The sequence below is a fragment of the Hipposideros armiger genome, unplaced genomic scaffold (assembly GCF_001890085.2).
Source record: "Hipposideros armiger isolate ML-2016 unplaced genomic scaffold, ASM189008v1 scaffold_10, whole genome shotgun sequence".
NCBI lineage: Eukaryota > Metazoa > Chordata > Mammalia > Chiroptera > Hipposideridae > Hipposideros > Hipposideros armiger.
The window spans coordinates 291,156-308,212 of record NW_017731360.1 but is presented as its reverse complement, the minus strand read 5'-3'; the positions used below and the strand labels follow the sequence as shown (position 1 = coordinate 308,212).

The 17,057-nt window shown below is 40.1% G+C and overlaps 1 protein-coding gene across 1 annotated transcript in view; it reads left to right on the top strand.

Moving 5' to 3' along the window:
- Nucleotides 1-17,057, top strand: part of MACF1 (microtubule actin crosslinking factor 1) — a 335,004-nt gene that overhangs the window by 281,508 nt on the left and 36,439 nt on the right. Inside the window, exons 63-76 of the mRNA XM_019657518.1 lie at nt 524-608; nt 1,135-1,376; nt 2,049-2,255; nt 3,895-4,014; nt 4,451-4,558; nt 5,770-5,988; nt 7,370-7,573; nt 8,288-8,296; nt 9,207-9,438; nt 10,087-10,313; nt 13,184-13,378; nt 13,723-13,851; nt 14,355-14,492; nt 15,154-15,327. Of these exons, the coding sequence (XP_019513063.1) occupies nt 524-608; nt 1,135-1,376; nt 2,049-2,255; nt 3,895-4,014; nt 4,451-4,558; nt 5,770-5,988; nt 7,370-7,573; nt 8,288-8,296; nt 9,207-9,438; nt 10,087-10,313; nt 13,184-13,378; nt 13,723-13,851; nt 14,355-14,492; nt 15,154-15,327 (2,289 nt within the window). The remainder of the gene's footprint in view (nt 1-523; nt 609-1,134; nt 1,377-2,048; nt 2,256-3,894; nt 4,015-4,450; nt 4,559-5,769; nt 5,989-7,369; nt 7,574-8,287; nt 8,297-9,206; nt 9,439-10,086; nt 10,314-13,183; nt 13,379-13,722; nt 13,852-14,354; nt 14,493-15,153; nt 15,328-17,057) is intronic.

The following is a 17,057-nucleotide window of genomic DNA, read 5'->3' as shown; positions in this document are numbered from 1 at the left end:
TCTTAGTAGAAAGAACAATTTTCCCTTTTCATTGTTGTGAATTTTTTTTAGGATGGTAAAAATAGGCAAAGCAGGGGTGTTTTGTTGTTATTAATAATCTAAAATTCAGCTTTATTAATTTCAAACATTGAGTTTTTATCCATGATCCAGATTTAAATCTGCCTGTTCTTGCTGACTTTCTTCTTTTGAACTTTCTGTCTTATTCTTTATTTTGGACACAGTAGACATTTTTGCTGAATTCTGCTCTACCTTTCTTGAGTTCAGGTTTGGTACCAATAGATTGGTAAAGCTGATTTAATCCTAAAACTCTTCTCTCCAGTACAAAAGAAAGCTTCCCTATAAATATCTAATTTAATTATTTTGAGTAATTAATGGTGTAACCAAAGAGGTAATTAAGTAATCAAATATCTAATGTTTAAATTAAACTGATATTCATCTTCTTTAAATTTCATCTCTCAAAGTTCTCATTTCTTTCCATTTGTTGTGCCATAGTTTTAGGATTAATGGTATCCTTTCCTTTCAGGCTTTAAATGAAGAAATTGTTAATAGAAAGAAGAATGTAGATCAAGCTATTAAAAACGGTCAGGCTCTTCTAAAACAAACCACAGGTACTTGAAAAAATGCACCTCTTGGCACCTCTCTGATCATACAGTTACATGTCCAGGGAAATAAGCACCCTGCACTAGCCATTTCTCTTTGTATGTAGAAGCTTCGTATTCACTGTTGTATTACTGCGTGCTCCCAGGAGGCTGGTAGCCTGGGTTCCTATTTCCTGCTAAATCTTTTGAAAACTAAAAGACTTCGTTGTCTCACATCTGGTTATAGATGATGATTCCCCCTGCCCTCTTAATATGTCGAATGTCAGTATTCACTGCAAGGTTCTGGGACCATCTAGAAGCACATGCAGTTGAACTCAGATCTTTATCTCAGAAGAGGCTTCTATTATTGATTGAATGGCGTGTTTCCTTCCTCCCTTAGTGTGGGATGCCAGGCGAAATCACTGTCACAGGGAGGGAGCATCTGTAAACAGCGAGCTCTGATCTGATGAAAGGGGGATTAAAAGACTCTCTCACCCCCGGAAAAGGGCTCCCTCATATCTCTGAAATATGAATGATTGTGTGTGGTCTCCCACAGGTGAAGAGGTACTGCTTATCCAAGAGAAACTGGATGGAATAAAGACTCGCTATGCAGATATCACAGTCACTAGCTCCAAGGCCCTCAGAACTTTAGAGCAAGCCCGGCAGCTGGCCACCAAGTTCCAGTCTACTTACGAGGAGTTGACTGGATGGCTGAGGGAGGTGGAGGACGAGCTGGCAGTCAGTGGGGGACAGTCTCCCACAGGGGAGCAGATACCCCAGTTTCAGCAAAGACAGAAGGTAAGCTGTCATTTCACACTCTACGAGGAAAGACGTTTCCCTCTTAGAATCCTTAAGTTTAAATTCTTAACTTTGATCACCAACTATCTCTAAATCTAAACCAAAAATTTTTATCTGCCTCGTTTCTTGTTTGCTCATGGAAAGTAAGATTTGACATAAAGACAGACCTATATAAGAGCACTTGTTATGATCTGAAGACGAAAAAAGATTGAACCCCAAATCCCTAGGAAGTTTGCTTGGTAGATAGCATTTGAGAATTTACTTTCATGATTCATTCTCTAAAGAGTGCTTCATGGTTGTATTTGATTTTCCTCCAGGATCTAGTGCAGTTCTGGAGGCACAGAAATGCTATTTAAATACTTACTGAGTTAAATGCCTATGGGTAAAGCAGCATTTATCATTTCTACTGAAGTAAGGAAAGAAAAAAAAAGAACTTTGTTTCACCCAGAGACAGGCTGGCTCAAGAAGTCTTGCGGACAGATCTAAGCAGCACCTAAGCCTGAGGTCAGGCTTGGAATGATTGAAAAATCTGAGACAAGAAAAAAAGAAGTGCAGGAAGGAGGTCACAGCCCTGCTGGGATGTGTGGCAGAGATGGCACTTTTCACCAAGCACGGCTGCCAGTATGCTTAATTTAGCAAGGTCTGGCCTGAAAACGCTTTTTCCCTCCTTAGGAATTAAAGAAGGAGGTCATGGAGCACAGGCTGGTGTTGGACACGGTGAATGAGGTGAGCCGTGCGCTCTTGGAGCTGGTGCCCTGGAGAGCCAGGGAAGGGCTGGATAAACTTGTGTCCGATGCCAACGAGCAGTACAAGCTGGTCAGTGACACTGTTGGACAAAGGGTGGATGAAATTGATGCTGCTATTCAGAGATCACAACAGGTAATGTGTATAAACACCTCTGCGTTAGTATTTTTTTTTTAACTTTTTTTGTGTGTGTGAAATAAACATTTTTTTAAATTAATTTCAGCTGTACAACACAGTGCAATAGTTATACTTTTTATGCCTCAAAGTGATAACCCCCAATCCGCCGCCCCATATCATACATATCTATTACAATTCCTTTGACTCCACTCCAACACTATACTCCACGTCCCATGACTATATATATATATATATATATATATATATATATATATATATATATATATATATTCAGTTATAGTTGACAGTGTTATACAACATCAGCTTCAGGTGTATGTGTTAATATTTTAAGCAGCGGAGATAGATGTGTGAAATACAAAACTGACCCGCAATAAATACAGGCTCATGAATAGAAGAAACAAGATCAAAGTGAATCTCATGCAACATATTATCTCAGTGATGAGAAGTGATTGGGAAAGGTATGTGAGGATGGTTCTAGGTGTGACCCAAAATACTTGTCCCCTTTGAGTAGAGAACTTGGGCAAGAGTCTGTGTGAGCCCTCTTCTTAGCCAGTGCCCTGCTAAAAGACTGATGGTGATGGGAGTAGATAATATCTAGACCCAAAATATCCAGTGCATCACAATCTTAGTTTAATAAATCAACTGTTTTAACATTAGATGGAAGAGGGCAAGGAACCAAGAACTATAATTACTATCAAATATGCTAACCAAAATAGCAGTCATCCAAAATAGAACCCTCCCAGTAAATACAGGTGTCATATTTCCCTTGATCTTTTTTCTTTCCTGCTTTCTTGAAAAAGTTACTTGCCTTTCTTTGTATCTGGATATGGGCCTGTTAATGTGCCATGGTGCAAAAAATAATATAACACGACTCCTTGGGTTCATAGTGATAAGCAAATGCTTTGTGAACCACACAGAAATTTACTCTGACTCCAATTTCATCCCCAGTGTATCTTTATTGATATTCCAATAATTTTGGCCAGATAATTCAGTATGGGATTTTATCGTGCTTGGGAGAAGCTTTCTTTTCTCTTTAAATATTAGTGTAGTTGAAGAGGAAGAGAAAAATTATTGAGGGACCCTCATTAAACAACAGTCCCATAGAACATTATCTTAGTTTTCCTTTGTTACTGTATAACTGTTTAAAGGTTTGATGTTCTTCTGGATCTTACACTTCTTCAGCTGAATGAGTACTTCCAAGTTAACTTGACTCAGTTGTCTGCTGCCATGTTAAGTTTGTTTAAACATATGATTAAGACTGTTCAGCATATGGGTAGGAAAGGGGATTGGTAGAAGGAGCACAGTCTCATAAAAGCACTCTGATGAGAAGTATACTCCTTTGTAAGAATGTCAGTTTCCATTGTCGTTTCTAGCTGTAGGACCACCTACTGGGTTCTTCCTAACTTCTTTCTAAAAAAGTTGAAATAGTGTCATCTCATTTGTTGAAGTATAATCAATTCTAAATTGTCTGCATCTTGATTTGTGATTTTATGAAATTCTCCCCAGTTTTGGCTTTACTTTGTAAGTTATAAACTGTATTATGAAAAATCTAGGTCTTTCTGTGTTGAATAAGTTAGAATTCTAAGGAGGACCCAGACTGTCTAATATGTTCATTTTTCTTCTACATGCCTATTAGTATGAGCAAGCTGCTGATGCAGAACTAGCTTGGGTTACTGAAACAAAACGGAAACTGATGGCCCTGGGTCCAATTCGCCTGGAACAGGACCAGACAACAGCTCAGCTGCAGGTACAGAAGGTAAGTGTAACACCGACACATTCACTGTCCTGAGCTAATATAATTGTCAGTAGTTCAGAGCGACTGTGAGAGAGTTTCTGACAGCTATTCCAACTCAAATGGAATGATTCGTTGTCATGAATATGGGAAGATTACTTTTATAAATATTTGGTTAGGATGAGGGAGAGACTTGTGCTTTAGTGAGAAGGGAGTAATAGGCTCATTAATCCAGGAAAGGTTAATAATTTTCTGAATGATTTTCAGGAGGAAAGATATTTTTGTAAGCTACTAAGAGATAAATATTGAAGATGTATGGATAGATAGGCAAAGTGTCAGGCTTTATAAGAATAATTTTTGTGATGGGGCTTTATTAAAACAGAATTTTTCATAGGTTGTGTCTAACTTCACTGACACAGGCTTGGAGTCCTTTTACTTAACTGTAGTTTACTTTTCAAAGGCTTTCTCCATTGACATCATTCGACACAAAGATTCAATGGATGAACTCTTCAGTCATCGTGGTGAAATCTTTGGCACATGTGGAGAGGAGCAAAAGGCTGTGTTACAGGTGAATCGCGTTTATTTATTCACCATATTATTCTTGTCTTGATTGTGGTGAATTAGAAATACAGTTGTGAGATTATAGTTTAAGAAGGTTTTTTCCTATATTACAATACTAGTAGATGTATTAATGTCCAGCTTGATGTTTTTGGGGAATTCAGACTCCTAACCCTGTGTTCACAAATGTAAACAGTCATACTGTGTAATGTGAAATATATTACAAGTCCATCTTCTTTATAACTGAGGAATTGCTACTTATCCTCAGTACATGAGGCAGTTACTTTTCAAAACTCTGTGATACATTTTTTTAAACCATGTGCAGATTAGTTTTTTCTTGAAATCCTTCTAGAACGGGGGTCGGCAAGCTGCAGCTCGCGAGCCACATGCAGCTCAGTACGTTCCATCTCAAGAATTTGCCGACCCCTGGAAGAGCCAATCCTGTCCCTCACAACAATTTAAAAATTATTCGAGAGCCATAAATATACTTTTACATAATCACTATTATGTGAATAATAGCCTTTAAAAATTTTATAAATGAAACTATGATAGTTTTATTTTCATTTTCAATTTTACTTCAGAGCCTGCGGCTCTCAAGCCGCAGTTTGCTGACCCCTGGCGGCTCTTCCATCTCAAAAGTTTGCCGACCCCTGCTCTAGAAGATCGTACCCATTTCTAAAAGGATTGGCCAAGAGAATTTATACACCAGTTTTTTTGTTTTTTATATATGAAGGTTACGGGTAACCACTATTTCCTCAAAAATATTCATAAATTGACTGAGCTACTCATAAATGCCAGGTTTGCGAGGCGTTTTCATCCGAGGAAAAAAAGACAAGTGAAACCTGATAGGCAAAGACTCCATCATAGCCCCTGAGATGGTCATTCTTCAACTGACCCATTATAATAATGCTGTAGCTAAAGTTGTGAAAGATTATTCACTAAAAGGATAATTTTGCTGTTTTACTGTATTTGAAACAAGTTTAATTTTTTTTTAATTATATAAACAATACATGTATGTATGATAGGAAAATAACATGTATGAATTAGAAAATTCAGGTAAATATAAAGAAAATAAAAATCACTTGTAATCCTACTAGATTAATCCATATTTTTTAAACATTTTAGTGTTTCCTTTAGACTTTTTAATGTAATATGCCTACATTTTTTTCTTAAAAGAAGGGTTCATAACAGTAATAATACTTTTGTTGTTGTTGTTCATAGGAAAAGACAGACTCTCTAATACAGCAATATGAGGCCATTAGTCAACTCAATTCAGAGCGTTATGCCCGTCTAGAGCGGGCACAGGTCTTGGTGAACCAGTTTTGGGAAACGTATGAGGAGCTCAGCCCCTGGACTGAGGAAACTCGGGCACTAATAGCACAGTTACCTCCTCCAGCTATTGATCATGAGCAGCTCCGGCTCCAGCAAGAGGAGATGAGGGTAAGGAGCATGCTGCATTTTCTTTAATTGCAGAACTTGAAATCTGTTAAGCTTCACAATCTATTAAGAAAACAGCATATTTATTCATGCCTACTGAGTGTAAGTCTGTGTTATAAAATTCTTTTTTTTTTAAGATTTTATTGGGGCATTGGGGGAAGGGAACAGACAAGTTGCTGTCCTTTTGTTCTTCAGTCTAGTTGTGGAGGACGTCGCTTCACTGGCCCATGTTGGTATTATCATTGCGTTCTTCCTGGGTTAGGCAGTCGGCCGCCGACCATTGGATGGCAGCTCACGAAAGTGCACGCCAGCTGCTGGCCAGCCCACTGCAGCCTACGCAGTCGCGGGCAACTCACACAGCCCAGCTCCAGGTCGAGCTGTTGTTCACCATCTTAGCTGTGGAGGGCTCAGGAGTCACTGGCCCACATGTGGGATCTGAACCAGGCAGGGCCCTGCTGCTCAGAGCTGGCGTCCCAAGCCAACTCTTAACCAACGCGCCACTCGGCCGGCCCTATGTTATAAAATTCTTAATCAGAATTTATTTGCACAAGAAAAATACATACCTACGTCATTTCCTTTGTCCTTTAATATGAGTCAGTTAAAGAATACGATTGTGGAGCTACCAGGAACCTGGGTGTTGCGGAAATAAACAAAGAACTAAGTAAACATCAAGGGAATTTAACATCGTTCCAGTGACGATGGGGCGTTGTTAGACTTGGGGTGTGGTCGGGTAACTCTTTCCATGTGGTTAGGTCCCAGCTGGAGTGAGAGCCATGAAGGAATGTCAGAAAGCATTTGCTGCATATAGTTGAGATGAAAGGGAAATTTGTAAACACTTCAGCAAATGCTAGTGCCACTTCAAAAAGAAACTTTTTAAATGTTTATTTGGTTTATGGCTTGTGCTTATTTCTGTCTCTGTATTCCTGTAAGTGGAAGGTTGTAAACAAGCAGCAGCCAGCAATAAAGTCAAGGAATGGCTGGCTTACCAGAAATGTTGCTATTTGTAGCTTGTCCTGCTTAGTGCCTCTAACTCGTGGGAGGGAGACAGATATCAAATCATAGAAATGACAGTTAGTTATGTGTAAGTACTTACAAGTACAGAAGATGGTGGGACGACTTGTATTGGAGGGTGAGAGTGAGAGAGCGTGTGTCTGGGGGCACTTCCTGGATGATGAGACATCTGAACTGTCTTTTAACAATTGAAAGAATCAGGTAGTGTCCAGAGCCCAAGGCCCAGATGTTTTTTTTCCCTCCATAAATGATGAAATGCTAATGCTTAGTAATTCAGTTTGTTCTTCCCAAAGTTGTTATGAGCTCTGATCAAAGTATTTAAGCAAATAAACCTGTATAAAAATGCTCATTTCATTTTCATTTTTTTATGTAGCAATTAAGGGAATCCATTGCTGAACACAAACCTCATATTGATAAACTGATAAAGATAGGCCCACAACTAAAGGAGTTAAACCCTGAAGAGGGAGAAATGGTGGAAGAAAAATACCAGAAAGCAGAAAACACATATGCCCAAATAAAAGAGGAGGTACGCCAGCGGGCCCTGGCCCTGGACGAGGCTGTTTCCCAGTCGGCTCAGGTATGAGTGTGTCTTAAGCTCCTTCAGCTGTCCTTCATTTAGTTTAAGCAAGAATTCTGTGTACCGGTATGCCTCTGTGCTCAGTGTCTAGACCAGCATGCAGATGATACACGTCAGAGACTAGGAACCTTTGCTGATCTGCATTTGCATCCAAGGAACATGGGGATGCTGACACTGTAAGGGTAAAATGCAGCTTAGTTGGTCTATGTTGTCTATTGGTGCTTTCCTTGAAAACTTTATATTGTGACAGTCCTTTAGCAGGAATGATGCTGGATAAATTCATCTTGAAGCAACAGATGCCTCAAGATTCCTATTGGACCTATTACTTTTCAGATTTAGAAGACAGCACATTAGTTCTCTTACTCAAGAGGCCACCAGCTAGGTCCTAGCTCAGGGAAAGATTCTTGAGTAGGGACAAGTAAGAGCCAAAGAGAAACATAAACCACCAGCAGTGGAATTTAAAGCATGTTAACTACGTACTTTTCAACTAATATATTACTGTTAGTGGTACTTTTGTCATGTCTGGGTATTTTATTCCTGTGTTTAGTCAGTATTCTTGGTTAATATTTGTACTTACTCAAATTTTTCCCCCCACCTTCCGTCCCATCTCTCACTCACATTGTGGAATGTGTTCCTTTGTGTTGTTGCTGCCTGCTCCTGTCTTCCCCACATCGTCACATTTCATTGTTGTGTTGACCGCGCCCACCATTACAGATTACAGAGGTAAGGTCCCACCCCCATTGGGAGTAGGGTGTTTCTTTGAAGATAAGAATTGAGGGGATTACCTATTAGGAAATTTCCCTTAACTTCAGTGGAATGACTTTTGTTAGTGGAGTTAATTATGCCAGTTTCCTTTGGGGCAGAACCTAGAAGGAAGGAAGTGATGGGCAGTGATTTTTCTTAAGGAAATACCACCATGTATTTTCTACAGGATGCTTAACAGTTGATAAACCTTATTCTGATTAACAAATCCAGAGTTGGTTTTAGATAGCCGTTTTAGGGGGCAAGCTTATCTGTTTTGCTCCTGTTTCTCCCCCTCTCTGCTTCAGATTGTAAATGAAAATTTTATAATTATAGTCATGTTATTCAAAGTATCAGAAAAGTGGAAAGGTAATTTGTTCTTTTAGAATAAGGTTAGATTTGGCCTTCCGTAATTCCCTTTCATCATGCCAACGTTTTCCTTTCTCACTGTTATGTACGGTGATTGTTAAATTGCATGCTATGACAATTTAAAACTCCAAGTCATTTAGCATATAGAGTTCCCTATCCATTTACATAGTAGGTGGAGGGCATCTAACTTGTTGGTCTAATCTGTTGCATGCAACTGTCACCTGAGATGTTGACACACTGACTCTCACCAGTTTCATAGTCTTGTCCCTTTCTCGTCACATTTCTGATATATTAACATCTTTTTGATTCTTAAAATAAACATGTACTTTTTCTGATGGGCCAACCCTGGATTTATTATGCCCAAAACAGTTCCTTAGCTAAACCCAACAGCCATCAGGCTAGGCTATGTGCAGGTTATCTTAAACGGTAGTAGATTTATACCTTGACCTTATTCCCTATAACATTTCCCCCAGAAGTGTGGTGAAGTATTACTGTGATGGCTAATGGTCTCACATTTGTTTAGTTCCATGATAAAATCGAGCCCATGTTGGAGACTCTGGAAAACCTTTCCTCCCGCCTGCGTATGCCACCACTGATCCCTGCTGAAGTAGATAAGATCAGAGAGTGCATCAGTGACAATAAGAGTGCCACCATGGAGCTAGAAAAACTGCAGCCTTCCTTCGAGGCCCTGAAACGCCGTGGAGAAGAGCTCATTGGGCGATCTCAGGGAGCTGACAAGGATCTGGCTGCAAAAGGTGCTTGATAAATCTAATTATTTTTAAAGAAAACCAATAGAATAAATTCTAGGCGGTGGTTACCTCCAGCATCCCACCAGATGTATTTACTTCATTGAATGTAAAGACAGTCCTCAAGTAATGAGTATTCCAGAAAGTCATTTGGAAGTTACTTAGAATTCAGAACACATTTCCCCTTTGAAACACGGTTACAATTGGTAGTTAGATTCCCAGGCCAGGAAACAAATGCTCCTTTAACCCTTAATATGAGTAAACTGCAGTATCAATAGTGGGTAGAACATAACTACCTTTTATAACACTTTCCATGGGAAGCAAAATTCAATGCAGAACACTGGAAGTAGAGTTCTCATCTCAGTCTCTTTATAACTTAGGGGCTTTGTATCATAGCAGTACCTTTAAAGTAGAGGGTAACTCATCTGCAGTTACCTCTGTGATCTCTTTCTGTGGGAGACCAACATAAGCAGAAAGTGTACAAGTAGAAATAATAAAGCTAAGATAGTTATAATAGTTATATCCTTCAGTTATAAATTCTTAAAGCTTTTTCAAAGATAATTTCAGTGAAAACGTGACAATTAGATAGTATTTCTGATGAGGCTGATTTCAAGTACTTAGAGCAGTCCTGTTCATATCTTTCCTTTATACCCTCAGAAATCCAGGACAAACTAGATCAAATGGTATTCTTCTGGGAAGACATCAAAGCTCGTGCTGAAGAACGAGAAATTAAGTTCCTTGATGTCCTTGAACTAGCAGAGAAGTTCTGGTATGACATGGCAGCTCTCCTGACCACCATCAAAGACACCCAGGACATCGTCCATGACTTGGAAAGCCCAGGCATTGACCCATCCATCATCAAACAACAGGTCGAAGCTGCTGAGGTGAGAAAAAAAACAAAGCCCCTTCTCCTATGTTTGTACTCAAGAAAAGCACTTTATCCAAATATGCTGTGTTAACTGTTTACCCAAGCTCAGTGCCTTAAGGGTGTGGGGATTTTTTGTTTTTGTTTTTGGTTTTTAGGTTTAATAGGATATTTTCCACTTGAAGAAAATATCTGCTCATTATAGTAGATTTCTTTTTTTATATATATACACAAGTTTTACCACCTATGCATTTGTATAACCTCCACCAATTGTGATATAGAACAGTTCTATTACACAAAGCTAATTTTCTTGTTAGCTTTAAACTTAATATTCAAATTAGTATGATATGCTAAGAATCCAGTTTTGCTTTCATTTCTGAATTTAGTCCTTGCTGTAGTATATGTTATTTTGTTCTCAAGTAAATTTGTTTAATGCAGAAAAATAGAAAGTAGAAAATAAATTCTGGACTCATCATTCAAAGATAACAATTGTTGCTTTAATATACTTTTTTCTAGTCTTTTTGGAGAGCCTAGTTTTTATTTTTACTAAATGCATTTCTCCACTCATTTTGCCCATTTAGTACAAACCAAGCCTATACAAACCTTGATATAATCTCTCTTATGTCTTTTATTTAATTACTTTTTATTCTCCCTCTCCCCACCGCTGTCGTTGCCGGTCCATGAACCACCTTTTAGGATCTGACACACAACTGACTTTTCTCAAGATTATATGGCCTAGTGTTCCTGTTATGCTAGTCTCTCAGCTCTTAAATTTGTGACTTGTACTATTATTTTACCCTTGTTAATATACTTCTCTGTAATAGACTCCTAGCTATAGATTATAATCTTCTTGGAGGAAGGAAGGATGAACCTTTAGTAAATTATTGAAGTTCAGTGCACCTTCCCANTTGGTTGAGCTGTCGTCATAATATATCTTTAGGAGGCAAATATGCTTTTTAACCATGATAATTTACACTGAGTGCAAGCATGTATCTTGCTTATACTGTGAGCATATGGTCTTATTAGTGTATATAAATAATGCCCCTCACCAGTGAGACCTCCCTATACTTCCTGTCAAGTTTGTCTCCATTGACACCGCTCCTGACTAAGAGAGTACCTTCACCATGTTCAAGGCCAGTCCCTCTTGCTTCTCTCTTCCTTGTGTCATCAAGCTCTCCCATCCTGCTTGCTTTCCTCCAAAGCTTGTAGACATGTCCTCTCAATCCTGTGTCCCCCTCACATTACCCTCATTGTCCCTCCCTCTTACTCCCTGTCTTCTCTCCTTGTTTCTCACTCACTCCCCAGCCCCTGTGACCTGGCTTCCATTCCCATCAGACCACTGACAGTGTCCCAGTCACATCCCGCTGGCTAAATCCAACAGGTGCTTTTTAGTGTTTGTCTTATATGACATGTGACACAGTCGCCTCTTCCTTTCCTCTCAGAACTCTTCTTTTGACTTATGTGTCCTTCCATCTTGTTTTCTTCCCATCGTCCTGACCTTTCTTCTCAGTCGTCTTAGCTGGTTCCTGTTCCCTTATCTACTTGTTAATATTGTTCCCTGAAGTTCCATCCTTGACCCTCTTCTCACACTACTGAGATTTTATCTAGTCCACCAGCCTCAGCCATCGCCTGTAAATCAAAGAGTTTCTCATCCCCGGCACCGTCGTCTCCGGAGGTCCAGACATGCAGCGAAGCAGGGGCAGCTCTAAAAACCTGTTACATCCTTATCTGACCCCATCCTTCCCTCCCAAACCTGCCTCCTCTCTCCCATCCGCCCAGTCGCCCAACATAGAGGCCTCCGGTGTGTCTGAGACGCTTCTTCTCTCTTTCCTGTACCCCCACATCTAGCCAGTCACCCGGTCCTATCTGTCCTACTTTCAAAGCACCTCGTCTCCGTCTTTCCTGCCCTGGCTCAGGCCCTCACCATGTTTTGCCGCCATTACTGCAACCGTTTCCTAACTTGTCCCCGTCATGCTCTACCTTCTGCCTTATACACTGAAGCCTAAATAGTNATGAACCTCATGGATGCCCACAAGGTAAGCGGTGAGATCTGGGCAGCATGGAGGGCAGAGCCACTGGGGCCTCCACCTGTGTGTGCCCTCTGCTCATGCGAACCTTCCAGGGAAGAAAGGAAATCTGCTTGTCGGAGGGGCGGCTTCCTGCTCTGTGTGTTTAAACAAACTGCTGCGAGGATTATGTATTGGTCACAGAGAATTGACCAAAATTGGTTAGATTCAGATTTGGCAGTGTGTAAACTTCACTTGGAGAGGTCCCGTCCGTCGTCGTCCCCCCCTCCCCCCCAACACACGCGCGCGCACACACACGCGCACACACACACCCTGTTTCTATTTGTATCTCTCAGTTGAGTCACAAAATGAATTTAAATTTAGGACCTCTCAATATAATCCATTTCCACTGACATCTAAAATGAAAATGAGTGCTTTTTTTTTTTTAACAACTTTTGAACCTAACAAGCCCAGCATCATGCACACCAATATTCGATGTAACCTACTCCTGTCATGTTGAGCTGCATAATGCCCTTCTCCTTGAGCACAAAACATTCAATTTACTTTGAAATTACATCAAATCCTTATTACGTGCATGGCAGATGTGTTTCCTGTTTAATTCCCACAATTCTGGAAATGTTAATATAACATTATTCTCATTTTACAGATTAGGAAACTGAGACTCTAGCTAAGCATCTTATCCAAAGTCACACTGCTTTTTCATGTTTTTTCTTATGCATCGTCTGGCCTCCCTCTGTGCATAAAAGACACAGGACTGGAACCTACCAAGGAAAACTGAACTAAGTGGTTTCTTTTTCTGTGGTTTACCTTCTTGGATTCAAACATTTTACAGACAAACAAATCATCCTGTTTTCTTTTCTAGGTTTTCCAGAAGGAACTGGGAAAGCGAACGGGAACCGTTCAGGTGCTAAAGCGGTCAGGCCGAGAGCTGATTGAGAACAGTCGCGATGACACCACGTGGGTAAAAGGGCAGCTCCAAGAACTGAGCACCCGCTGGGACACTGTGTGTAAACTCTCCGTCTCCAAACAAAGCCGACTTGAGCAGGCCTTAAAACAGGTCAGAGACGTTTGCTAGGGTAACCCCGGGGGTTGGGACTGAGCAGATTCATTCCAGTTTATTAATCAGGATCGATTCCAGCCAATCTCAAAATGAACATAAACTCAGACATTGATATTCTGAAGGTTCTATAAAATTTTGACACTCATTTGTATGAGAGAAATAATGAACTCAGTTGGTTTTCGAAGATCTACAAATGAAAGATGACCTTTGTGGGGCTTTGATAGGATAGGGTCATCGAAAGCCTGTGATGGAATAACAAATTCAGACCCAGATCCTTTCCCTGGCATTCCAAGACCTTGGCTGCAGAGAGAGGTTCAGTCTTTTGTGCTTGGCTATTTCAGGCAGAAGAGTTCCGGGACACAGTCCACATGCTGTTGGAGTGGCTTTCTGAAGCAGAGCAAACGCTTCGCTTTCGGGGAGCACTTCCTGATGACACAGAGGCCCTGCAGTCCCTCATTGACACCCATAAGGTAACCNAAGCCTGTCTAAGTCCACAAAAGAAAAGCAGTTTGGTGTAGAGCCCCTTGTGTCTTGAGAGCAAGGTCATGTCTATACTGGAAGTTGTCCGGAAAAAACAACTTTTGATTTCTTAGTTCTGCCTTGGGTTAGTATGTAGCCCAGTCTCTTTCTTTACTATTCAAAGTTAGAAGATCTTTGCTACAGCAAACCTTGTTCACAGATTCTGTTATTTCTTGAATCAAGTCAGGTTCCTCCACATCCATATTGAACAGTAGCTTAGTCAATCAATTCATCGGTTATACCAGACATCTATAATATGTTACAGTGAGGTCTGAAGGATTCTGCTGGATTCTAAAAATAAATAAATACATTGGCCCGATGCTAATCCAGCAACAGCGCAACTCTGCCTGAGATCAGCCCAAAATCCCTCTCCCAAGATAAGTTTCTCATATGGTCATTTAGAAAGTTTACTTTTAAAGCTAGAATTGACTACTGACCTTGCTAATATGTTTTTTCTCAAAAGGCCCAGGGTTTCCACAGTGAAATTGAAGATTTTCTCTTGGAACTGACTAAGATGGAGACCCAACTTTCTGCATCTAAGCCCACAGGAGGACTCCCTGAAACTGCTAGGGAACAACTTGATACACATATGGTAATAGAGATTTCCTGAAATCGAGCATAAGTGTCCCATATTCAGTAGCTCCTTTCTGAGATAGGTATCTGGGAGTCTACAAAGCGGGGCCTTTTTACTGACAATGTAGTACAACCTTGAGGACTGCTGCTGTATGTGAGCATTTAATTGCGACCACAGGCAGCAGTGGTGACAGGGAAGAGTCGGCTGAGAATACACTGGTGAGCTGGTAAATTTTGAGTTGGTCAGTTCGGTGGGCATAAGAATATTGACTTGAAGGTGAGAACTTCAAGAAGACAAATATATAACACAGATGTGGTTGTATTAAAGTAAAAAACTACTTAGGTGGGATTTATTGTCAGTAGATACTGACAGTATTTCACGAAAGTGGCTAAGAACAAAATGCAACATAATTTCTAGGCAAATCCTTCAGGAAAAGGAGAAATAAATTATTGGGGCCTATTTTTGGGATCGCTGATTCTTAAAACAAATTCTGTTTACTTGGTGACAGAATTATTTTAATGTTAAGGAAGAAGGGTTCCCTCATTGCTCAGCAGTTGAACTGAATCTAAAAGAAAGGGTTTAAATCGAGATGGACTTTTCCAGACTGTGCTCATCAATCTGTGTGTGGTGTCTTGCGGGGAGTTGGCATTATTGATATCCTGCCTGCCTTTTCTTGTAGGAACTCTATTCCCAGCTCAAAGCCAAGGAAGAGACTTACAATCAACTACTTGACAAGGGCAGGCTCATGCTTCTAAGCCGAGATGATTCTGGGTCTGGCTCAAAGACAGAACAGAGCGTAGCACTCCTGGAACAGAAGTGGCATGTGGTCAGCAGTAAGATGGAAGAAAGAAAGGTATCACCATAAAATACAGTGTGTGATGATGGTATAGTGTGCTTGGTGGTGGCGTGCTGTTGCCATCTGGTATCTATGAGGACTTTTTGTAGACCAGTATATTGTACCAGAAATTGCAGAATTGATATCTTCAGAATTGCCTTCGTGCTAATCATCTATCTTTTCTGCCATTAAATTTCTGTTTTCCATCCATGTCAAGTTGCATTGATGGTACTAGTTTCTGCCAGTATTAGCTTTTATTATTGATTCCTTTTCTGCATCTACCAGTTAAGACATTACTGCTCAATGATGGACCCTATGTCCATTGTTTATCAGATTTGTGTTCCTACTTAAAAACCAGGTCATGTTGGAGTTGGTGACTTGGGATTGGGAGGGTGGGGACAGAGCACACAGGGAGTATGACTAATAATTCCGCACAGGGAGTTTGGATTCAAGCATAAGTACGTTATGCAGAGAATTGTACTAAAAAATCAAGAAACAAGTGAATTACATGGCCTCTTCCCAGTCTTCCTCAAAAGTCACATTTTCTTCAAAAGAAGAAAGTGATTCAGGATCAAGGCTCCAAAACACTGTTTTTGTATGAGTACTGGGTTTCAGAGTATCACTCTGCAGAATTTCTGTGCTGGGCAAATTAAATAAAATATGTGTTCAAATCTATGGGCCACATTCATTCACCAAGTACTTATTAAGCAGGTATGCACCAGGCATTGTGCTTGGTATATAGTGGAACAATAAAGGCGTGGATCCTACCAAATTTAATGGGCAGAAGCACATAAAACAAATATTCACATACAACTGAACAGTTTGAGAGAAGCATTCATTTTCTAGAATTCTTCGNTAATAGACTCCTAGCTATAGATTATAATCTTCTTGGAGGAAGGAAGGATGAACCTTTAGTAAATTATTGAAGTTCAGTGCACCTTCCCATATATATATATAGTTTTACATATATATATAGTTATATATAAAAATATATTTGAGACATATATTTTTGTGTGCATATGTATGAAAAATAACCAGAGTCTGAAGCTTCACTATTTAGATAAATGATATATTGAGAACATTGAAAGACTTTTGTGAGATTGACAGTTCTGTTTAACATCTTATTGATGGGGATATGATTACATTTGCAAAGTTTGGGAAGTTCCGTTCTGCTTCTGTTTTGGCTTATGCTCTGTTCATTTACATGTAGACTATTAAGGAAGAGACGGATGGTCTGCATGAGGAATTGGAGTTTATTCGAATCCTTGGAGCAGATTTGATTTTTGCCTGTGGAGAAACTGAGAAACCCGAAGTGAAGAAGAGCATTGATGAGGTGTGGAGAAATGGAGAAGGGGTTCAGGCGGGACATTGGTGATGCAGACTAGAGAGTGGTAGTAATTGAAGAATCTGATTGACTGTTTTTCCCCTAGATGAATAATGCCTGGGAGAACTTAAACAAAACATGGAAAGAGAGACTAGAAAAGCTTGAGGATGCCATGCAAGCCGCTGTGCAGTATCAGGACACTCTTCAGGTGAGAAACCATGCGGTGACTACCACGGAAATACAGGTTCCGTGTTGTCATATTCTGAATCCAGCCTAAGAGTGGATCACCTTTCCAGGACGAACCACCACAGTTTCAAACCTAAGACAATTTGTGTCTATACTTCTAGCCAAAGTTTCCCACTTCTAATGTGAAAAGTATTGACACCTGAATTTCTAGTCGTCTTGCCATGTTTTCCATCATCAC